We start from the raw sequence: 23,765 nt of genomic DNA on the forward strand, positions 1-23,765 counted from the left end.
CTGATGCGTGATCCTTCACTAACAAAACCGGTCACTGAAGGTAAAAGGAAAGAGGCTGACAGGCTGGTGTTCAGTGTTTCCAGAGTTGCTTTTTCCAAACCGCGTTGCTCTCTCAGGGTATGGGCCCGTGCAATGCAGACCTCTAAGTCCAGCAGGGATCCCTGGGAAGGCAGCAGAAGGTTTGGCAGCCGTATGTGAGACTGCTCTGTGAGTATGCGTGTTGCATCTGTCCTGACACTGCGTGCGACCTGGAGTTGCTCCCTGGCGGTATGAAGCTGCATTGGTGCACAGTGCACAGTGACTCCAGCAGCCTTAGGGTGGCTCTGCCGATGCGAAAGGAAAGTAGTAGCAAAAGTGCCTCAATAAAGAGCCTGTAGTTACTTCAGCAGGTGGGTGTAAACTGCAAAATCTACGGGTTTCGTCTGAAAAGCATGCTTTTCAACCCCAAGCAACACTTCAGTGCGCTTTCAAACTAAGTAGGGGGAAGGTGAAGAAGGAAAGAAACAATTGTGGTTTCTGGGTTCATTTGGTGTGGAAGTTTCTAGCTGCTGTCAATTTGCAACTTAACATGGATGAGTTATTTGATTGCAGATTAAGTCTGTAGGAGGTACAGAGCTGGTTCTGTGCGTAGACCCTACACCCTGATACACTGAGGAACACAAAAGCATCTAATCGGGTTCTGGTGCAGCAGGTCTAGCGAGTCTTGTTAGGGGAGGCACAGCAAAAACATGGGAGATGCTTCATCTGTCCCCTGACTAATGAGTCTGTGTGGTACTGAATTTACATTCTCTGGTTGGCACTAACACACAAGTTCTCTGCACTCTCAGTTCATCGGGTCTGACCTCTCTTTTCACCTAGATTTTCTAATAATAAGCTAACTATATGTTTAAAATAAGTTTTTGCTGGTCATTTGCCTTATGTTTGGCAATGAAGTTTCTGTTTGGGACTAGCACTTTTTCAGCTGTATGCTATATACTTCATAATCATATACTTCATAATCCTGGGTGACCTGCTAGAAAGCAGCTCTGCCGACAGGGACCTGGGAGTCCTGGTGGATGACAGGCTGACCCTGAGCCAGTAAGGTGCCCTTGTTGCCAAGAAGGCCAATGGCATCCTGGGGCGCATTAAGAGGAGTGTGGCCGGCAGGTGGAGGGAGGTTATCCTCCCCCTCTGCTCTGCCCTGGTGAGACCCCACCTGGAGTACTGTGTCCAGTTCTGGGCTCCCTGGTTCAAGAAAGATGAGGAACTCCTAGAGAGAGACCAGAGGAGGGCAACAAAGATGATGACGGGACTGGACCATCGCCCCTATGAGGAAGGGCTGAGACAACTGGGCTTGTTTAGCCTGAAGAAGAGAAGACTGAGAGGGGATCTCATCAACACGTACAAATATCTTAAGGGAGGATATCATGAGGATGGAGCCAGACTCTTCTCAGTGGTGCCCAGCAACAGAACAAGGGGCAGTGGGCACAAACTGAAGCACAAGAGGTTTCAGTTGAATATGAGGAAGAACAAGTTTACTTTGAGGGTGACAGAACACTGGAACAGGCTGCCCAGGGGGGTTGTGGAGTCTCCTTCTGGAGACCTGCCTGGATGATGTCCTGTGCAACCTGCTCTAGGAGAACCTGCTTTAGCAGGGGGGTTGGACTAGATGATCTCCCAAGGTCCCTTCCAACCCCTGCCATTCTGTGATTCTGTGATTTAAAAATTGCGGTATTTAGAAATGGTGCCAGATCAGCTACAACTGCCAAACATGCTAGAACCAGGTTTAGGAAAGTGATAAATAGTAAAAAGGAAAGGAGATCTTTTAGTGGAGATCTCTTACGGGTGTTACATAATTCATATTTTCATCTGTTCCCCCTTTTTCAGCATAGCAGTGCAAACTCTTACATAAGTAATTTAAACCCAGTACTGCAGGCTATGTCCTTTAGTTACTTTTCAAAGACTGCTTAGATTTTGTTTAAGGGCTTGCTTAAGACAGAAGTTGAAAGGAAGCTGTGTCTGGAGGGCTTCATGGTGAAGGGAGCAGAGACAGTAGAAGAAAGTGAGTGTTTTAGGTGATGTCAATGCCATAATGCTTTCACTAGGGTGTGTACGGGTGGAAGGCAGGTCAAAAGAGTCTCCTCTGTCTTTTGAAACCTCTTTTAAGCCTCTTTTAAGGCATGATTATCACAGAATCGCAAGGGTTGGAAGGGACCTCAGGAGATCATCTAGTCCAACCCCCCTGCTAAAGCAGGTTCTCCTAGAGCATGTTACACAGGACTTTGTCCAGGCGGGCTTTGAATATCTCCAGAGGAGACTCCACAACCCCCCTGGGCAGCCTGTTCCAGTGTTCTGTCACCCTCAGAGTAAAGAAGTTTTTCCTCATATTCAACTGAAACCTCTTGTGCTTCAGTTTGTATCCATTGCCCATTGTCCTGTCGCTGGACACCACTGCAAAGAGTCTGGCTCCGTCCTCGTGACATCCATCCTTAAGGTATTTGTATGTGTTGATGAGGTCCCCTCTCAGTCTTCTCTTCTTCAGGCTGAACGAGCCCACATCTCTCAGCCTTTCCTCATAGGGGAGATGCTCCAGTCCCTTTATCATCCTAGTTGCTCTCCTCTGGACTCTTTATATATACTACCACAGCTTTGGAAAGGGGCCTTAATGTCATGTCAGGATTGTTTTCAGAAGATAGGCAGTAGAGATAATTTTGAAACTAAAGACAGTAACTAAGCAACGTAGGGAGAATACAAAGGAATTATTTCAGAGCTTGATGGGTACACTTAGGAAGGGTGAAAATGAAAATTTTGGCAATAGCTTTCAGGCAGAGTGGAAGACAAGCAAGATGGTTGCCTAAATAGCAGAGAATAGCCTGGGCAGTTGCAAAAAACAGCTACTTGCAGCAAGAGTCTGGAGCAGCCTCCCAGGACATGAAACCTATCTAAAGCTGGTCTGCAATGTGCTAGATTTGTGAATAGGTTTATATAAAGACTTGCTAGAGATAACAAGGTTTGGACATAAACCACAGAAGATGCTGTAGGGCAGCACAGTTCAGCTGTAGCTTTATTGCCCAGAGGCAAGGGCAGGACTTGGGGTGGCCTAGCCCATCAGGAAGGAAGGACCTTCGGGGCGCTGGCAAAGGGTCAGCTTCCTGGGTTGTGGCTCGAGTCACTGCACTGAGTAGGTTGATCAAAGCCCTGCCATGACAGGCTGTGGCCTGGAGCTTCAAGCCGGCACTGCAGACTCACACGGATGGGATAAGAAGTGAGGAATGCAGGTCTGTACAAGCTCAAAGATGACAATATGAGATAACAGCAAACAGAATAACCAAAAAGAGAATGACCCTGAATATTCATTTGTGATTGGAACACGAACTGAACCCAGGCTCATCACAAACACTGGGTTCACGCTTGAAAGGGCTGAGCACGGGGCATAAGAAAGGAATAAAGACAGAAGCCACACACCCTATGTCGACTCAGACTTGGTGCCAGCTGGCAGACAGACCGACAGCCCAGCCATGGGCAGGGACACCCCTGATGCCAACTGCCAGGGAAGACATGATTCAACCCAGTGCAGCTCGAGTGTGGTGAGGACGTTCCTGGGGAAACTAATAGTGGAGGCTCATAGGACATGGGCGAGAGTGGTAATTCGTGCACCCATATTATTTGAAACAAAGCCTTAAAACATCGATCGATCGTAAATACCTATCTAGCTGCAGTAATGAAGAACTAAGTAAACTTGTTACTTTTATTTATTTGACATACATTTCTTCTAAGTGATTGCTTGGCTGGTCTCAGAATCTAAAAGACAACCCGGATGCTCCTCTGCTGGTGTGTCACTCTTACACTGAGTTGGAAAAGAGTATGGTTTAAGAGATCGGGGATAGGTTGTAATACTTCTGCTCGTTACATTAGAAAATACAGTGGTGCATGATAAGGAGGAAGCAATGTTCAGTTTGTGTGAATTGCACATTTTTTTGTTGCAGTAAGTGGTGCTACCCTTGAAGTCCACTATAGGGCCCAAACTTCATCGGTCTAACCCTACACTGTTAGTTTTTGTGACATGTCTGTGATTGATGGGCCATTAAGGATGTCAGCCACTGCTCACCACGTGAGTTCCACCCTCCCCGTTCTTCATTCGCAGCTTCAGTGAGCTGTCCCAGTACCCCCGTTTCCTCTTGCTCCCCGGCAGTAATAGCAAAACAAGTCCTGTGCTGACCTTTTAGTTTAGAAGAAATAAAGATGTTGTTTTTACTTACCCTTTACTACATCACTCCAGACTGTAGTAAATTGGCTTGGCCCCCATGCAAAGAGCATTAGGCCTCTTCTCTTGTTCCTTTTCAAATGAAAGCAGTGGTGTTACACTCATCCCCTTCTTTATAACCTCGCAGCATTTAAAGGGAAATGATCTGAGCTGTTACATAGCATGCATGCAAATGAGATTCAACCCCTCCAGCGCAGGGTTGGAAAAGGGCTCTGTCTGCAGGTCCCGGAGATTTTTGAACTGCTCTGCTCCTTTTTCACCAACAGATATCAACACTTCTCTGAAACTATAGGCTATAGGATCTGCATTTAGGCAAGTTCTCTCTCTCTTTTTTTTTTTTATAATTATTTTCTAGTAAGGTTATAATTTCTTCTCCTGTGCTTCTGCACGTTACTTTCTATTATTTGGTGATTTTATTTATGTGATATGTGCTGTCCTTTTTAGATCACAGGTGTAGATTTTTAAAAAGACTAAACAGTAGTTTTCTGCAGAGACATCTTTTCTGATTCAGTGTATCCCTGTCTTTCCTGATCATAGCCCATCAACCTGCTTTCAGTTCATAGGAAGTCAGTAAAATTCATTTTAATTAAGAGGTTAATTACTTTTCCAAATGCAAAATTATTTTAAAATACCCAGGCAGATGTCATCAGCTGCTTTCATTTTGTTCTTTCCTTGCCTTACCTTTAAAAGCAATTCAGATTGCTGGACAGATGGATGTTTAGACAGTCAGGTTTTCTGTTTCTCTGCATCCTGTTAGCCAGTGAGCGTGCCCTAATGCGTGCATGTTAACACCACAAAAAGGATTTTTTTTCCTTAAAACACAGCAGCATTTTACTAGGCTTGGAAATTGAAGTGTTTTGTAATCTACCGCTGAAAACAGCAGTAACTACAGATGGCAATTGCTGATTGATTCTGCTGCACTTGTACTAAAAATATTTTTTTTTCAGTTTTTATCAGTTTTCAATGTTTTCTAATAACTCTTAAAACTGTAATTGTAAAAAAAAAAAATAAATACAGTAACTTCCCTTGGTAATTTCTTTCTTGACCTAATTTTAAGAGTGGTCATTAGTTTACAACCTAATCTACTTCTTTGGCTCTATTTCCCTTTGGTGTATTTAGCTTTGTTTCTTTGACTTCTGTTATGTAACATTAGAAAGTCTTTTTTTGTTGTATTTTTTCCTAACTTTGTCTTTCCCGTGCAAGCTTTCTGGCTTGGTTGCCTCCCACTTCTTCATCCCACTTCTCCCGCTGCATCAGGGGAAGTTCAGATTGGACGTTAGGAAAAGGTTCTTCACAGAGAGGGTGATCGGTCACTGGAACAGGCTCCCCAGGGAAGCGGTGATGGCACCAAGCCTGGCAGAGTACAAGGAGCATCTGGACGATGCTCTTAGTCATATGGCTTAGTTTCAGGCAGTTCTGCAAAGAGCAGGGAGTTGGACTTGATGATCCTTGTGGGTCAAGATATTCCGCGATTCTATGATCTCCACTAGGTGCCGCCTTTTTAGTTTTGTGCAGTTCTTTAAGAAAGGCTGTTGTCCAAGTTTAAGTGTTCTATTTTACATGCAATCCGTTGCACCTGAATTTATTACTACATCCCACCACCCTTCTTGCACATTGCTTGACCTTTAGATTTCCTGTGTTACTGCTTTAGCCTATGCCACTGGTGGCTTCATGGTGCTTATGCTTTCACAGGTGTTGAAGAGGCTGGAGAAGCTTGCAGAACATACCTGAGATGATCAGTCAGTCCTGAGAGTCGTCGTCTCCATCTTCAGGTTAACACACATTTGAGCTCATTCTCAAGTGGTCCAGCCTCACAGTTACCCTGGATGTTGTATGTATGTGAGCACACACTGGCTAAGACCAAGTTCCTGATCCTCCGGCAGGGCAGAGCCTGAACACTTCACTGCCCTAACATCAGCCCAGGCTCTCACTTCTATGCTTAAGCCAGCTCTAGAGCCCACTTACTGTTGCAGTGCAGACACTGCCTTTCTTTGTAAGAATATGCCATAGAACTTTGAAGTACACTTGCAGTTTTTACGTATGTTAGATTTGCATTTGTGCTACACAGCACACAGGTCAGAATCAGAGAACCATAGAGTGGTTTGGGTTGGAAGAGACTTTCAATGATCATCTAGTCCAAGCCTCCTGCCCTGTTGTGAGATCTTTCACTAGAGGTCAAGTTACTCAAAGCCCTGCCCAACCCAATTTTGAACACTTCCACTGATGGTGCATCCACAGCTTCTCTGGGTAACCCATTCCAGTGCCTCACCACCCTCATAATAAAAAAGAATTCTTCCTTATATCCAATCTAAATCTACCCTCTTTCTGTTTAAAACCTTGTTGATGATGAACAGACATAATGAATATAAGTACTTTTGTCTCTTCAGCAAATGCTGAACATCAGCATTCATTTGCTCAATTTGTTGATAAACAAGAAGCAAGAGTCCACTGATTCTTTACTGCCTACAGACTTTGCAGCACACTTGGTGCTTGGTTACTGTGCAGACAGCTAGACTGTCAATCTGAAGGAGAGGAAAGACTGGAAAGACTGAGAGTCCCCCTATTTAGGAAGAGCACCCAAATCCCAAGGAATTGTGTCTCTCTCACTTACTGACTGCCTGTGTTCTTAACAAGTGGTCCACCCCAGTAGCTGTCTTGTGCCTTTTGTCCTGTTCCTCTCAGATATTGCACAATCCCGTACTTTTTACTCATGGAGATCCTCACAGGCTTTACAGGGGCCTTAAAGACTCACCCTGAAGTGATTGACCACTTGACACACAAAGCCTCTTCCCTTATTCACTCTTAGAGCACCCCCCAGGTCATCTGTCTCACATAGATATTCTTCCCGAGTGGACCAAGGGGTATTCCTTCCTTTGTACCACGTCCCTTTTGCTTGGGTGTGATGGCTTCTGGACAGCAGATGATAGAATCTTAAGTCTGCATTTAGTGAAGCCCCAATACCTTCTCATTGCGTTTTTGTCCCTTTTCCAGAGACAGAAGAAAGGCTAGGGCAGAATTAGTCATCTGGCAGGATTTATAAATGTATGCTCCAACACCTACTCTCAATATTCTCAGCTCTGCGGGGAGGGGGAGCTGTCCGGAGGTGAGAGTTGGAAGGTGCAAGAGGGAAGACGAGGAATCAAGAGTCTTTGACTCTTTCGAGACACTTGTCATGGAGGATTTGCACTTCCGTGTTAATAAGGGAGGCAGCTAGGACCCAAGGTCTTCCCCTTCCTTCTGTGTGTGCCCACATCTAGTTGTTGTTTCCTCTTAATTGACACCAGAGGCATACAGCTCAGTCTTCTGCAGCTCCTGCAATTCTTAGACATGTGTGTCAAATCCTAATCAAATCCTGTGATAAGAAGAAGGGTAGGGGATAAGAAGTAAGGGTTGTTTTTGACTGAATTTACGTCAAACCTAGTCCTGCAGGGTAGTTCTCAGGTAGAATATGAGTTGCTGAAACTATCCACCTGATTTTCCTCTCCCGTACACCATGGTCAGTGTGTCAGTATAGGTATATTAGTATCAAATCCACAAAAGCCACCAGAAGAAAACTTTAGTATATTTCCCCAACCTCTGTTACTACTTTGTTGCATGATTCCTGGTGAAACAACTTAAACCACTTAGACCTCTTATTTGCCTTTAAATGTAGGGCTTGTTCAAACCCAGGGAAATAAAGCTGGAATTCAGAATAGGCCAGCAAACAAGTACTAAATTACTGGGCAATGTAGTTTTTATCCTACGTTAATCAGCAGCTTTGACTTGTAAATCATATGTGAAACAATAGTGGAGTCTCACGAGAGTTTGAATGAAGAACAGGAGCTTCCAGGCATGTCCAGAGGGTAAGCAATGGGAATGCTACTGTCGTTCTTGATCAGGTTGCTGTTACTGAGCACCCCAGGGCTCGTGACAAATCCAAATTAAGGATGTTGCTTCTCCAGGATTTCTCCATTTTCCAGATTTGCTTTCAGGGTAGCCAAATATGAAATGCATATGAAGACGAGAATGCTGCTCCAGTGTTGGCATGGGATGCTGCCAGGGAAAGGGCCAGGCCTGCCCAGGAGCAGCTCCTTCCGTTGCTGTAGGCGTTGTGCTCTAAGTCAGCCTCGTGGATCCTGAATTACAGGAACTGGGAGGGACTAGGTCGTAGTCTATGGCAAAAACTTCCTGTTTGCACTGTCACAGCAGCCCCAGCTCAGCAGAAGACAGTTTTGCTGAAGAGCTAAGCCAAACTTTCAAACTGAGGGAGCCTAAATAGAGCACGTGTCACCTGTAGACCTCAAAGGGCTTGGCAATCAAGGTCAGTACTACTCTCCTTACTTCGTAGGTGGGAAAACAGGTGAAACAAAGCTACAGAAAAGGGAAATTATTTCCTTGAGATCACGTGGCAGTTTGGATCAGGGAACTAGGGCATGAATCTCCTATGCCTAGAACAGCTATCCTGGCTACTGTGTGACTTAAACTGACAGTTATTCCAGGGGAGCTGGTTGCCTCCATCAATTCCTCCCCCTCACAGCACCTCCTAATACTAAGCAAGGGCTTATAGTACCTAAATAGAGGTAGAAAAGTACAACTTCGGAACACCATTTTGCAGCAACTGTGCATAGCTCTGTATGTATCCAATTAGAAACTAAAATGTGAACTGCATGTTTGAATTATGCTGTGTGTTGTGCTGATAAGGTCTTTTCATTTTCTGGCTATTTCCATATAAACCACCTCTACCAGGCAAGTTCCTAGCAGGCTTCCTGGAGCCTCTGGCACTCTCCCTCTCCAAATAAATTGTTAATGGGAAAGTGAATACCTTTATTTCCCCGTTCTCCTCCACGATGCATAGCAAAATTTGTTGAAACAGTCACTTTCTTTTCTTCCATCATCCTGATATACTTGTCACTTCTGTTTAAATGATAAATAGTGTCATAACAAAGCCAAACAAGAAAACAAAAAAAATCCTAAATCCCAGAAAAAGTTGTGTAATGAATGTTGGTCTTCTCTCCACCAGACAGGAGTGACCTGAAGATGAAACCCTCTGCCACTTATGAGCTGTTAGTGGATGGTGTTGAGCCATGGGACTTCACTGGTGGCTTTGTTCCTTGTGAGCTGCTGCTTGTTGGAGAGGATGCCTACCCTGTGCTCGTGAGCTCTAAGAAGCAGGTTCTGATTGCTGTTTCACAGTATGGGAAGGGCCGGATGGTGGTCGTTTCCCATGAGGGAATCTTGAAGAACTCCAAGTTTTCTCAGTTTCTCAGAAATGCTGTGGAGTGGCTCAAGCCTTCCCCCGAGGCCCTGGTTGGGGTCCATTCTCATTTGGATTCCCTCTCCCAGCTGCTGCTCCAGGCTGGCACCCAGGCACAGTCTGGGGCAGAGCTTAGCCCCTCCCTGGGGGTGTACTGTATGGACGCCTATGACAGCACACAGGCGAAAGACCTGGTTGGCTTTGTAAAGGGGGGTGGAGGGCTGCTCATTGGAGGCCAAGCCTGGCACTGGGCTAGTCAACATGGCAAGGAGAAGGTGCTGTTTGAATTCCCTGGGAACCAGGTGACCAGTGTGGCTGGCGTGTACTTCACAGGCAACACTGTGGAGACAGGCATCTTCAAAGTTTCCAAGAAAATTCCCAAGATCCCATTAATTGTTCCGTGAGTATATGAATTGCTCTCTATTTGAACAACTGATGAAGTTATGCAGGTGGGGTGTTTATAGAAGATTCTTGACGTAAGAGTTGAGGATGATGGTAAGTGCTGGTTCTTTAATAGCCAGGATGGGATGCATTTAAGGGGGACCTTCCCGCTCTCTGCAGTCAGAAAGAATGGTGGCTTTGACTGCTTCCAGGGCAGCTGGGCCAGGCGTGGGGAATTCATTCAAGGAGAAACAAATGAGGGGAGCCATCTTTTAGAGCCGTCTGCCTGACCAAGTGTGGCTGAGTGCAACACACAGCAACATGGGAACAGGAGGAGGAACTCCTTCATCTCCCCATACCTGTGTACACTCAGGGCAACTTTCCCACAGTTCAAACCAGGGTTGGAGGTGGAGCACGAGGCCAGCCCTCTGGGCCAGGCTCTGGCTGGTAGCTGCTAAACCTGTTTAGCCTGTTACTTGCAAGAAATTTACTTTCTGCAAGTGAAATCCTGGGGCTGGTGCAGAGCTGAGGGAGTGGGCTGGATGCTACCTACCTTCTCAGCTTCTGATACAGGCTGTGGGCAGGAATTTTGGGATTCCAGCCTGGCCCCTTCAGTGCTGGAGCAGCAGGTATAAAGCTCAGGGCTGTTGTGACTCGTATAGCACAGCTGACCAGGCAGTGGAGTCCTGGGCATTGCTCTGCCATCTTCCTCCACCTCCCCTTGCCAGCAGGTGTGCCAGGCTGTGCCTCTCACCACTTCCTGCTGCACACAAGGCACAGCCGGTTCTCCAAGGAGCATGAGCGCTGCTGCGCTTCCTCTGTGTGGCAGCTTCATTTCACTGCAGTGGAAGCTGCAACAATTACAATAAAATTCCCTGGAGGTGTCTTCTTCGCAGCCTTTTCCTTATGAATATAAAATATTACATTTCTGAGATTTTCAAACAAATAATTGGATTTGATACTTTCTAGATGCTCAGTTTGTTTCCCAATAATGGCAGTAGAAAGCTCTGCTGTTGAATTCAGTGAAGTGCGTAAGACACAGTTAACAGATGAAGTTACTTAATTAAAATTTGCCAATTGAGTCTTGTTTCCACCTACAGTGCACAGGTACATTCCCACTGTCTCATGCACAGTGCAGGGAAGAGGGGGAGGGGCAGAGAATTCAGCAGAGAAAAATTACATAGCAATTAACACTACTTCAAATGGTAACTAAGGGTGAATTACACCTTGTTTAGGGTGCTTTTGTGGTGGTTTTGATTGGATCCAGAGCCACAGAGAAATTTAGATACCTAATTTCCACGCAACACAGCAGCACTATGCGTCTGGGCCTTCCTGCTGGCCTTTGCATAGAGGATCAAACTGCAGCCTAAGGCAGGTGCTGTGCCATATGCCTGGGCACATACTCTGTGTGGCAAAGGGTCTCAGTAAGGTAATAAGGAAAGGAGAGCTGCAGGTTTATTTCCTGTCCTGTGGGTGTGCAGAAGGGCAGCATCATTTATTCTTACTGAGTTGTCTGCAATGGCCACGCAGCAACGGGTTCCTTCCAGGTGTTGGAGCCAAACTGTTTGGCAGAACCAGAGGAAAGTGTAAACAAAGCAAATGAGAGTAATTCAACATATCTTTCTCCACAGTGACATAACAGGAGTTATATGAAAATAGCAGAGAGATTTGCACAGTATAATCTTTTTATATTGTTGAGACCAGCTAGTGGTAATGTGAGGACTATGTGTTAGGGCCATGATTCAGCTTCTACTCGCTCATTATTTGTGTGTCTGCCTGTCTATCTAGCCCATCTGGCCTACCTATCCTTTCTTTGGTTCTCAACAGTGGCAGAGGCTGGTGAAGAGAAGACAGAGAAGTCTTTTGGGCTTGCCTAGTTGATAATGACTAGGGTGGGGTAAATGGAGAAAGTTTCCATTGTCAGAGATGTGCCAATTCCCACATCATTTGCAGTTTAAACCTGCAGTTTAAAGGATATGAAAAGTTTTCTGATACTGAGTTTCTGCAATGTATTTAGATTTTCAAGCTGCTCTTCAAAGCCAGAGGTCTAGAAACTTCCGTTTGACCTCTTCTTTCTCTCCTTTTTTTTAAATGAGTGCTGAGATTCCTACAGATTTGCTTGGCTGCAAAAACCGAGGCAGGAGAAAAATGAGGTATTGATGGATTTTTTTTTTAAATGAAAGCACTGGAAAAATGATATACTAGGATGAGGGAGGAAGAAGGGGCAGGGGTGGACAAGGTGGCCTTTAGTGCAAAGGATTCTTGGATGGGGGCTAATCTGGACCTCTCTTGGATTTGCAGACACCAGGCCAACCTTGGCCTCGATGCTGAGTTTCTCCTGTGTGGTGTGTCAGAGCTGGATTTGGTGACAGGGGGCATACCCTCCATCTTGCTGGTGCACAGTGTACTTTCCTTCCCGCTCTGCCTGGACAGCTCACACCGCTGCCTCTTAGCTGCGGCACGCTATGGCCGAGGCCGTGTTGTGGTGGCCACCCACGAGAGCCAGCTCTTCTCCCCAAAGCTGGCCAGATTCCTGCTCAATGCTGTCCACTGGCTGGATGCTGGGAGAAAGGGGCTGGTGGGTGTGGATGCCAGCCTGAAGAAACTCTGTAGCCTCCTCACTCAGGAAGACGTGAAGTCGCAGGTGTCACAGCTGACGGGTGACATCAGTGTGTACTGCTGCTCTTCTTACAGCGACCAAGAGGCAGAGAGGATTCACGCATTTGTGGCGGAGGGAGGTGGCCTGCTGGTTGGAGGCCAGGCCTGGTGGTGGGCTTCCCAGAACAATGGCAAAGCTGCTGTGGCAGAATATCCTGGCAACAAAATCCTCAACCGCTTTGGGCTGAGCATCCTGGGGCAGAGCGTCCAGGCAGCTAAGCACCCAGCTGTGGGGTCTGGGGAGCACTACCACTTCCGCAAGGCACTTGCGCTTTTCAACACACATGTAGACAAGCATGAGGAGCTCAAGGCGCCCTTGAAGGACTGGCTGCAAAGGCTATTACAAGACTGCACTGCCTTTCTGCACATCCCAGCCCATGACTGCCCTGCATATGCCTCACTCCACCGCATCCTGACCAAAGTGCTTCGGAGAAGTGGGATCCCACACGTCAGCCAGCACTGCCCTGTCAAGAGCGACTCCAAAGAGGCAGTCCTCCTCTGCATAGCAACTGAGCTGTCCCTCACCATGACAGACAGTGCAGCCCTAGTGCAGAAATCTGCTGCTGGGGTCTGTGCCCTCCCTGTCACTGTGGAAATTGATGGCACAAACCCAGGTGAGGAGCCGTATCTCCCTTCCTCTTGAGGCATCCTGTTGTTGGGATTGGTGGGACGCCTATCCTCAGTGTACACGTGTCCGTGTATGTCTGAACATGGGCATAAGCGTGCAATTTCACTGTGGGCTGGTGAGGGGGCTGACCTTTGTGTAGTGGCGGATAGGCTCCTTTTGTGGCCAGCCCTGATTTCAGCTCTCTGAAACACCCTGTGAAAGTCCTGCTTCCTTGCTGTTGGTGCACAGGCACTTGGGGGAGAAGAACCACCTAACAGAGGCACCTCAGGGTACTTGCACAGCACAATGGATTTGGCAAGAAAGCTTTCTTGAGAAACCCGGGGCTCTACACTGCAGGTTACTGTTGCCATAGTTGTGCTGATGCAGCCGTCTATGGGGCCATCCTACAAAGAGGTAGGAGTTAGGAACAAAAGGGTCATTTTTTTCTCTAGATAGTTTCAGCCTGAGTTATAGCACAGTCTCACAACTTGTGTCAGCACAGTTGATGGAGTGAAGGTGTGGTTTTAGGGGTGAAAACAAGAGGCTAGGAGCATGGTGGGAACTTCTTGAGCTGATGCCACCGCTGAAGCCAAGGTGTTTTGTAATTACACCCTGAATGATTTTTCTAAGCTTAGGCCTTGTATCTGTACAACCTTGCTGAGATTCCTGTTCACAGCTGATATGTTTAAACTCTAGGTTAAATTCCCCTAGTAAGATATTATCCCCTGGACAGATTAATCTTGACTTTTTTGTATTGGAATGTGATTGAGAGGAGTTGTTTCCAAACTGTTCTAATGAGATGAAGGAGACTCTTCTGGAGTGGTTGATGTCTGAATGCAGAGTATACATGGAGAGAAAAGTTGTGGAATAACTGCTCACTGGTTTTAACACTAATGAGTCAAGACAAAAGGGGAAAATTGTTAGGGTTGAATGAACTGAATATACTGGATCGAACACAGTATTCTGTTTGACCAGAAATATTCAGAATTTGTGTCATTTCACATAAACGAAAAATAAATGCTAGCAAGCCCTGAACACCATTTCAAAACTGCCTTTGGTGCAAATTCAGAAAAACTGAGATGAATTGGTGAAACATTGTGATATGGTCTAATCTGCATTTTTCCTTGGATTAGATTTTGCTTGACAAAACTGGTCCTGCTTTCTTGGAGGGCAGGAAATGTTGTAAGTTGGATGCTTTATGACAATTCAGCTCTTTCTAGGACTTCGCTGTTAGTGTTGAAATATGCTTGAATAAACTTTATGTCAGAACTAGGGAGTGGATCTTGCTTGAATCAGTACAGTAAAGATGGATCCGTTTTGCACCGTGTATCACAAGTGTTTACAGAGATCTAGGCAGAGGAGACTTGCATTTCCATGGGAAGACTGTCTAGAAACATGCTGAACTGTAGTGTATGGTGGGGTACCATCTTACAGTTACACCTAGCATAGGATAGTCCTTTTAGGCTTTCTCATAACTTCAGTCAGCTAGAAATGGTAATTCATGCGGGCCTCAGGTTGTGCTGGGCCAGTCAGTAAGGAAAAATGCGATGTCACTGTCAGTCTATTATTTAGGAAATGTTTTATGGCCATTACAACTTCAGCAGTGTTTAATACCACCACGGTATGCACCTTTTATGAGGGCTCTAGGGTAAGAGATTCTGAGTGGAGGAGGTGTTGGGGTTTTGGTTTCTTTTTTTTTTTTTCTTCTTATTTTTAAAAGATATTAGTAAACAGATTTAAGCTTGGTGTTTCCAGTTCAAATTTGGGTGGGCTTGCTTGCCATGGTGTAATGATCTTGTTCATGCTGCTACCCTATTGCTTTAAAACTATCTTTGGGACAGGACGGGTATGGAAGGTTCTTCTATTGCAGCTTGAAATCTCGAATCCATAACATAAGGCTGAAAAAGTGCTTGACTGTTCTGTGTTCTCTCATCTTTTAGGTAAGACAGCTTGGAGGAGTACAGGACTCTACCTTCCTGAAGGGCACACAGCAGTTATAACATTCCCTTGCCTGGTGGTCGGTTCTGGTCTGAAGGTAAGCTGTTTCTAGTTTTGCTTCTCTTTACACCTATGTGTTTGTCAGGTGAGCAGTCAGAAATAGCAGGAAGGGTTTTCTCCGTACTGGTTTTGCTGCCTTTTCAGTCCTATCCTACCGCTGCCACCCTGCGGCACTTTCAATGCATTGTCATAATTTTTCACCTTGTTTCCCAATCTCTTCTGTCACATTCCTCTTATTTCTGTGTGCTGGCGGGGTAATTGAGTATGGCTGCCGCCTGAAGGCAGCTGTATTTGTTTTGTTATTGTGCAAAGAGAACTGATCAAGATGATCTTCAGGCCCAGGATAAGTATTTAGGTCCTGCTAAGCACCAAACTTCATTCTGTCTCTCAAGATCTCTCATAAGGTACTTTCACAGTGCTGTCACTATTGCTCATGTGGATGTATCCAGATCAGATATAAACTGGTTCCTACCCTTCTGTTTGCCAGGTGCAGATTGGGTGTCACACGGATGACCTCTCTCACGCCACGGAGCTGAAACGGGCCCCAGTGGTAATACGCACCTGTGATATTGCATGCCAGAAACAGTCTATCTCCTGCCTCTGGGGTGGCCTTATATACATCGTAGTACCAGCAAGGAGCACCCTGGGGAAAGTGCCCATCACGGTGGAAGGGGCAGTCAGAGCTCCTTTCTTCAAGCTTGGTAGGTTTGTTTATCTTGGTGCCTTTCTCCTTAGTGCTGCTCACAGATGCTGCTGTAACTGATAGGAAAGGTGGTCCAGTGCTTGTGAACATCTTAGGAATGCCTAGGAACCAGGCATACCCAGATTTAGTTTCCTTGCTTTGTTGTCCTCTAGGATTCTGGGTAAGTCACTTAGTCACTCTGTGCCTGCTACGTGGCAGGAGGGAGGTGAGGGAGCTGTCACAAAATAGGCAGGGTTTGTCAAAACGGACATTTCTTGGAGACTGGAGTTGTCATTTCTGATGGAAACCATTGTGTTGGAGGGAGACAGGCTGACTGCTGCCACGACAAAGCTTGCCTTGTGCTCTGCCTGCTTTATTGTGCCCCCATATGGCCATCTCTGGTCCCTACAGCAAATCTCCGTGCTGAATTCCCCATGTTTCCATCAGTTTCTCTTCCTGTGCAATTTCTTCTTGCTCTTCTGTCAAACTAAACAAAATCAGGGTTGTTACATGAAACAGCAAATATCTGCTGGAGAAAATGAAATAAGATCATCAAGAGACACTGGAGGAGGAACCTGATGCTCCTTGTTCTCAGATGGAAAACAGGAATCTGTTTCTGCTGTGCTACTACTCTGGTATATGCCAGTCCTCTTCTGTCTGTTTCCCATCCATAAAAGAGCCTGAGGAGACTTCCCAAGCACAGGATGAGGATTAACTAGTTAACCAGTTAACTAGTTGTCCTGGTTTCGGCTGGGATAGAGCTAATTTTCTTCATAGTAGCTAGCATAGTGCTGTGTTTTGGATTTAGTACCAGAAGAATGTTGATAACACACTGATGTTTTCAGCTGTTGCCAAGTAGTGCTCAGACTACTCAAGGACTTTTTGAGCTTCTCCTGCTTGCCCAGGTGCATAACAAGCTGGGAATACAGCACAGCTAGCACAGCTAACCCAAACTGTCCAAAGAGCTATTCCATACCATATAACGTCATGCTCGGGGGGGGTTAGTTAGTTCGGGCGGTCGGTCGGTCGCGGGGAGACTGCTCGCGGCTCGGGGAGACTGTGCGCGGCTTGGGGACTGCTCGCAGCTCGGGACGGGCTGGGCATCGGTCGGCAGGTGGTGAGCAATTGTGTTGTGCCTCATTCGTTTTGTATATTCTGTATATTCTGTTATCATTCTCATTATTACTATTATTATTTTCTCTTATTAAACTGTCTTTATCTCAGCCCTCGGCTCTAACCTTTTATTTTCTTTCCAATTCTCTCCCCCATCCCACTGAGGGAGGGGGGGAGTGAGCGAGCGGCTGCGTGGTGCTGAGTTGCCAGCCGGGTTAAACCACGACACTAGTTAACAGCCACCCAGTCATGCAAGTACCACATACTGTTTTCCAAGAGGATTTCACAACTGTGGTCTCTTTCTCCAGCTTGACCTCTGGGAGCGTGCTCAAAAGTCAGAGCTGTGCTTAACCCATTTTCTGTGTTGTCAATGTAGGGGAGACCTGTGAAAGCCAGTGGAAGGCCTGTATCCGGCACTATCCTGCTCCCTGGGCAGAACTGGCTGTTGAGAATCTCATCCTGACAGTGCCGTCTGACAGCATCCGCCACATGGAGAACCCACAGCCGCTGCTGAGCCTGTGGAATGAGATCATGGTGGCAATAAGCAAATTGGCAGCCATACCAACAAAATTCCCAAGGCCAGAGAGGATTGTAACAGATGTCCAGATCTCAGCTGGTAGGTACATTGCCACGTGGCCTCCTCAAGGGCTAAGAGACAAGTGGCCTCTAGCAGCAATGTCTGTTCCTTCAAGGTTATTTTGCTAAAACCAGACTGGGAACATCTGTAAGGTGTTAAATGACTGCGACCCTTGCATAATGGTGAGCGACTCCATTGTGATGGAAACATGGTAGGGCAGGGCTTAAAAAAACATACTGAACCTTTCAGATGCTTCCCTGATCTCAAAACTGGTGGTGTCTCACTCAGCTGTTCTGCTGCCTGGGTGTGTTAAGAAGCAGAGCTGCTGACTGCAGTGGCTTTGACTCACGTGTAGTTACTCATTCTCCCTCCTGAGTGCGCTGCAGAGTCAGTACAGCTGGGAGACAGGACCCGATTTCTGTTTTTTCCTTGCCTCAGCCACAGGACTATTCTCACGCATTCAGTGACAATTGTTAAACCTGTGTGTGCCTACCTGCTGGAGATGGGCTCCACAAAGGTTACTGTGGGCAAAGTTTAGCCTGAAAAGATGTGTGCCTGAGATGACAACAATGGAGAAGTAGAACAAGTATCACTGTCAAAGTCCATGAGTTTGTAGTTTTGCAGCTGATACGCCCCCACCCCAGCTTTTCCAAGTTGTGAAATGAGTGCATTTGATCTAGAGTCAAATTGTATGGTAAATGTGAACTTTGCAATACAAGTTTTATTCAGTTGTTTTTCAAAATGGACTATTAAATTCATCATCCCACAATGAGACTAGGGCTTGGCATGAATCCTAATGTCCTAATCCTTTGCTAAGCCACATGGGAAGAATTTGTTGCACATCTTGGGAGTGTTAAGTTCTGCTATCCTGAGCAAATGCCGTTAAAAAGATCATCAGTCTGCAGACATAAAATTCCCTTCTCTTTTGGGTGGACTAAATTGTTTCACTCACATTTCTGGACCTGAACTTTTTGGGTGCCAGTGGCTGCTAAATGCATGCATCCCTTTTATTAAAAAAGAGGGAGCTCACAATCTTAAGTAGTTCCTGCAGGAAGGCGGTTGCCATTCATCTTCTCCAACTTGAGTAGTCTACGAGCTTAATGTTCAGTCAAAGCCAGTTGTGTAGACTCCCTGTGTAGTGAGTGGAAAGGGCTGCTTATCCCCTGCTACAATAGGTGTTTGAGTTTGGGGAGGTGACTCTTGTATGAAGGTTTGGGAATCTTCAAGAAGGGCAAATTAGAGATGAAAACACCAAGGAGACACAAGTAAAATTCCTTGCAGTGCAAGATTCTTGCCTGTCCCAATGCTGGGAAATTGTTTCTAGAATAGCTGTCCTGTGAGGTTAAGAACAGGCCTAAGCATGACAAGCTTTGCAGCCCTTAAGCGTGACAAACTGTGACTTCCATGTGTCTCATCCACACTGCTGACTACTGGACTGCAGACCTGCAGTATCCACACTCTACATAGAAGACTCATAGAAGAAGACTCAAGCTCTGCCAGGGTGCTGAATCACATTATTGCATGGTTGGATTGGAGTCGACTATGCTCAGTTTGTCAGTGTTCAGGTGTATTCTGGGCAATGGTCAGACTTCTTTCTGTTGCCTAAAATCTCAACCTCAGTCCAACCGTGAGTGTATACATATGTGTAAAAAGAGAAAGCAGGTGAAACTGTGCTTAACTGATAGTTCAGTACTACCTTTATGCTGCTCATTTGACTATCTGTAAGGGTGAAACTTTTAGTATTTCCTTATCTGACAAAGGGAAAAAATTGTCATTGATGGTAATACAGTGTGGTTTGTGAGATGGAGGAAAGGCACTAGAGAAATGAAAAAAAAAAAACCCAGTCATTTATGTCTAAGAGGCACTGGGGTGAACACTTATGATGTGTGTTGGTATCTGTCTTTCCTGCAGGCTGGATGCATTCTGGCTACCCCATCATGGGCCACTTAGATTCCGTGAAGGAGATGGTAGACATGAAACACATGCAAACTACAGGTCTTTGGGGTCCTGTCCATGAGCTGGGACACAATCAACAGCAGAAAGCATGGGAGTTTCCCCCTCATACCACAGAAGCCACCTGCAACCTCTGGTCTGTCTATGTTCATGAGAAGGTGCTGGGGATTCCCAGGCATCAAGCTCATCAGGCACTTAGGTCACAGTGTCGGGAGAAAAGGATAAGACAGTATCTGAAGAAAGGTGCTCAACTAAAGGACTGGGAGGTGTGGACTGCTCTGGAGACATACCTGCAGGTAACTGGGAAAAGCGGATGTGTTCTTAGTACAATCAGTGAAGCCTGTGTCAGAAGGATGTTTGCAGCCTGGTGACTGTAGCTCTCACACCTTGTAAGTGTTGACATACAATCTGGGTTCATCTTGGGTCCAGAAAGCACCTGAGAGGCATACAGACAGACCGTCTAATGCTGATGTCTCATGAAAACCTTCCTTTGCCAGATTTGGGCTTAGCCACTCAGGGAGAGAGCGTAGTGCAATATACTAATCCTTTCTCCCTAGGAGAGAAGCAGGAACTGCTTCTTGTTATACAGCATGGGAACGGGATGATCAAACTTCAGCACAGCTCTTTAATCTGCTGCAGATTTCCTGTGGGACATTGGGCTAGTTGGCAGAAAAACACTTGGCATTGTAAAGTGTCTAGAAGAGCCGGGTTTCTAGCAGTATCCTGGTGAGTTACATGGCTAGGCTCCTCTACAAAGCATAGCAAAGAGTGGGGTGTTTGTATCAGCCGATACACTGAGTGGAGCCAGTGTACTCCACTGAATGGCAACGGGACAGGTTCAGCTTACCCTCCTGCACATGTAACTGGATTCCTCACTGGGGCTGAGACTCTAAATCATGAACCCTGTCCTAGATTAAAGTGCATTCTCTTGGGAAGTATGCAAGAGAGATTTTTCCCTTCTCCCTTTCCGTTAATCCTCAAAGCAACTAGTAGTCTAATGGAGAGAGCACTCAACCTGATTTTAACTGGGGACTGTTCAGGGAAATGTCCATTATGATGGCTTAACTGTTGTGAGGTGAGTATCCCTCAGCCCCCTTATCTGGGCCTCTCACATCTTATATGAGCAAGAAAACGTTTATTGGAGGAGTATTGATCCTGATTTTTCCACATCCCAGAGAAGTGCTGGAATCATCAAGCTGAACAGTCAACCAGTTTTCTCTGGTGCAATGAATATCAAAATAGTTATACAGAGTGAAACAGTTTCAAAAGGGGAAATTTTCCCACAGTATCTTACCAGTTTGGCCATTGCCCCACTGCCTTACCCGTACCCTATGGGCTGGGATCTCACATCTCCTGTCTGGCTATGGACAGAACTTCTGGCATAAATGTGACATGAAAGAAAAATTACGGTTCTGTCTATATAGTGTCCCTATCACAGCCATAATATTTTGGGTTTTTTTTTCTTCTATGGAATGGTCTCCACATTCCTTTGAGCCACACATTGGGCTGCCACTTACAGGCTTTTCACATTCTTTCAATACAGGAAGTTTCAGTCTTCTTCAGGCCTGTTTGGGTTCAACTCCTGTCTGGTTCTTACACTTACATGGCAGCATGGTGTCCTCTGGTCTTGCTATTGCCTGATGGAGCATATAATCTCTCAGAGTTTACCTGGATACCCATTTACCTCTCCAGAGTGGTAAATAAAGCCTGTAACATGGGTTTTGCAAAAAAAAAAAAAAAGTATAAAACAATTAGAAAATCAGTTGATTGGCCCAAGAGATTTACGGATTTTAAATGGAACAAGAAAACTCCTGTCTGTATTGTTCTGTCTCCACCTCCTCACTGCTTGCTTTCAAGTAAAGTCAGAAACCTCCAAGGTTCTGTCTAGACTAGGAAAAAGAAGCACTTGCAGCATGCTTCATCCCCCAGTTGTCCAGGATGTGCCACACCCACCAGTACCTGTTTTTTCTTCCCAGAGAAAATTGGCCAGTGGGGGAGGGAACAGACAGTTTTCACTGTGGACATGTGACAAGAAGTTGGGAAGTGTCTAGGATAGATACTTGAACTTGGGGTCCAGGAGATGCTCCTTCATTCTCCAGTTCAGACATAACCTAACATGGTGTGGAGCCTCCTCCAGTGTAAGTTGGCTTACTGCTTTTGACCTGCCACAAGACCAGGCCCCTTTGTCTCCCACCTTCCAGTCAGCCTCCTCATGGCTCTCCAGCCTTCTCATGAAAAGGTAGTGCCTAGTCCATAGCTAGTCTCAGCCCCAAGAGTTCCCATATCAATAGGGGTTTATCAGAGGTAGATAACCTGCCTGTTTGTTCTGCCTAATGTAGAAGTGCTGTCTCCTGCTTAGCTGTTCCAGCATGATGGAGGATTTGCAGAATGCAATTTAGTGTCAATCTGTTTAGTATCAGAAAGTGAGATGTAGGTCATGGCTTGGTAAGGAACTACGGACATTGAGTAGACACCCTGCATCCTGTCATGCTGTTGTTCCAAGTCAGCTCTTTGTATTAACCTCATCTTGAGCAACAATATAGGTTTCCCCTCCCTCTTTACTTTAAACTCTTTACTCGTGCAACAGCCGTTTTTTCTATCTGTATCCCTGTTGTTCTGACTCCTAGCCAAAGCATGCCCTGCTAAATCTCTTCTTCCTGTTTTCTGATTAGTCCTTGATCTCCTGTACTCTTTTCTTCCCAGGTTCTCTGTCCGTGTCCTCTTTGATGCTTTTTCACTGCACAAGAAGCTTTCTTCTGCCCAAATCAGCAGCTGATATAGCTGGTTACTGACATTTCTGGCTGCTCCAAATGCATCTTTCATCTCCATTTGTTTTGGCAGGTCAGTATAATGGGAAGGTGTATTTTTCTGTACTCCAGTGCTGTAAGTTATGCTCTGAAGCCTCAAAGTTGGATGCCTTCATCTAACTTTACATTTGGTCTAAAAGACACTGCAGAAACCTGTGGAATTTTCTACTGCTTGCAAAGCAGGAATAATGCCAGTGAAATGAGAAGTTCATCGTTTTTACACTGTGTTCTTCTCCATCAGTTGCAGGAAGGGTTTGGTTGGGACCCTTTCATCCACCTCTTCTCTGACTACCAGAAAATGTCCACCATCCCAAAAGACAACCCTTCCAAGATGAACTTGTGGGCACAGAAGTTTTCTCAGGAGGTGAATAAGAACCTGGCTCCTTTTTTTACAGCCTGGGGATGGCCTATCAAGAAAGAGCTGTCTGTGGAACTGTCCTCTTTACCCAGCTGGGAACAGGACCCAATGCGATTCTATAGACCATGAAGTGAAAATATCTAAACCTTGATTCTCAGATCATCTATGGCTTATCTTTTTCTCCTTGTGTGCTGCATGATAGCTCACTGGGCACTTAGCTTTACACCAAGTTATATAGCTTCCTGCTGTCAATAGACCTGTCACTGGATTTGTCTCAAGGACAATAGAATATGGATCTGTAAAGCAAATAGTAGCCTCCACAATCTCAGTAACATGGGATCTTCAGTATGGTTTTGATTACCCTAAAATCCCTAATGCACTAAGTATGCAGAACTTCCAAAGAATGACCTTGTAATTCTTATATACAGCTTCTACATAGCTGATACTGAAATGCTGTAGATTTCTTCCTACATTGTATGACTGTGTGACCCAACATCCAGCTTTATGTGAATAAGTCAATTATAAGTTGTAGCTGTCACTCTTACCGTAGCCTGACAGCGAGATATATGCCATGCAAGATGGGAGAGTGGAAACAAAGAAGAGGTGACTTGATTGTAGTCAGCAATGATTTAACTCATGGACTCATCAAAGGTTAAAAAAATAGGTGCTGACATGACAGCATGAGGGAGCAGAGAGGAGGAAGACAGCAGTTCATCAGGACAGAGGACCAGCCTTTTCCCAGGAGCAACAGAAGTTTTTCTTTCTCCCACCTCATTCATAATTGCTTGGCTAACACACCACATTGGTGACTACACAGGACTGGCAAGCACGTTAATGCTTAGCCTAATAGCATACCAGTCCCAACCCATTCCTTGTGTATGAACAATAAATAAAACAATTGTTGCAGTCTCGCAGGTGTGTGTGTAGTCCTACTTCCATGTCTCTATGCCCATTAAGAAAAAACTAAATAGAAGTGACCCAAAGATTTGCTACAGCAGCTTTTCATTTTTGTCCTGGCTCAGGTATGGTTCTGATTTCCCTGTGATTCATTTGCCTAATATTTTGCATATGTTCTTCCAATAAAATAAATTCAGAGGCTAATCATAGCTTAGACAGTGTTTCGGTACTGTTTTGGTCCTGGTTTGGTGGTTCAGA

At 45.6% G+C, this 23,765-nt stretch overlaps 1 protein-coding gene across 3 annotated transcripts; it reads left to right on the plus strand.

Moving 5' to 3' along the window:
* Positions 1 to 22,927, plus strand: LOC104128888 (TRPM8 channel-associated factor 2). Of its 3 annotated transcripts, none has more exons than XM_035897148.1 (8): positions 1 to 40; positions 9,243 to 9,876; positions 12,159 to 13,129; positions 15,063 to 15,157; positions 15,608 to 15,821; positions 17,292 to 17,531; positions 19,404 to 19,741; positions 22,494 to 22,927. In XM_035897148.1, exons 1-8 carry the CDS (start codon positions 4 to 6, stop codon positions 22,737 to 22,739), a joined length of 2,775 nt encoding a protein of 924 aa, XP_035753041.1. In that variant the 5' UTR covers positions 1 to 3; the 3' UTR covers positions 22,740 to 22,927. The 3 variants fall into 3 exon arrangements, with proteins under 3 accessions (XP_035753041.1, XP_035753042.1, XP_009640031.1); XM_035897149.1 differs by lacking the exon at positions 1 to 40 and adding an exon at positions 5,964 to 6,015; XM_009641736.2 differs by lacking the exon at positions 1 to 40 and adding an exon at positions 8,248 to 8,543.
* Positions 22,928 to 23,765: the final 838 nt, after the last annotated feature.

This window comes from Egretta garzetta, unplaced genomic scaffold, assembly GCF_000687185.1.
Source record: "Egretta garzetta isolate BGI_Z169 unplaced genomic scaffold, ASM68718v1 scaffold797, whole genome shotgun sequence".
NCBI lineage: Eukaryota > Metazoa > Chordata > Aves > Pelecaniformes > Ardeidae > Egretta > Egretta garzetta.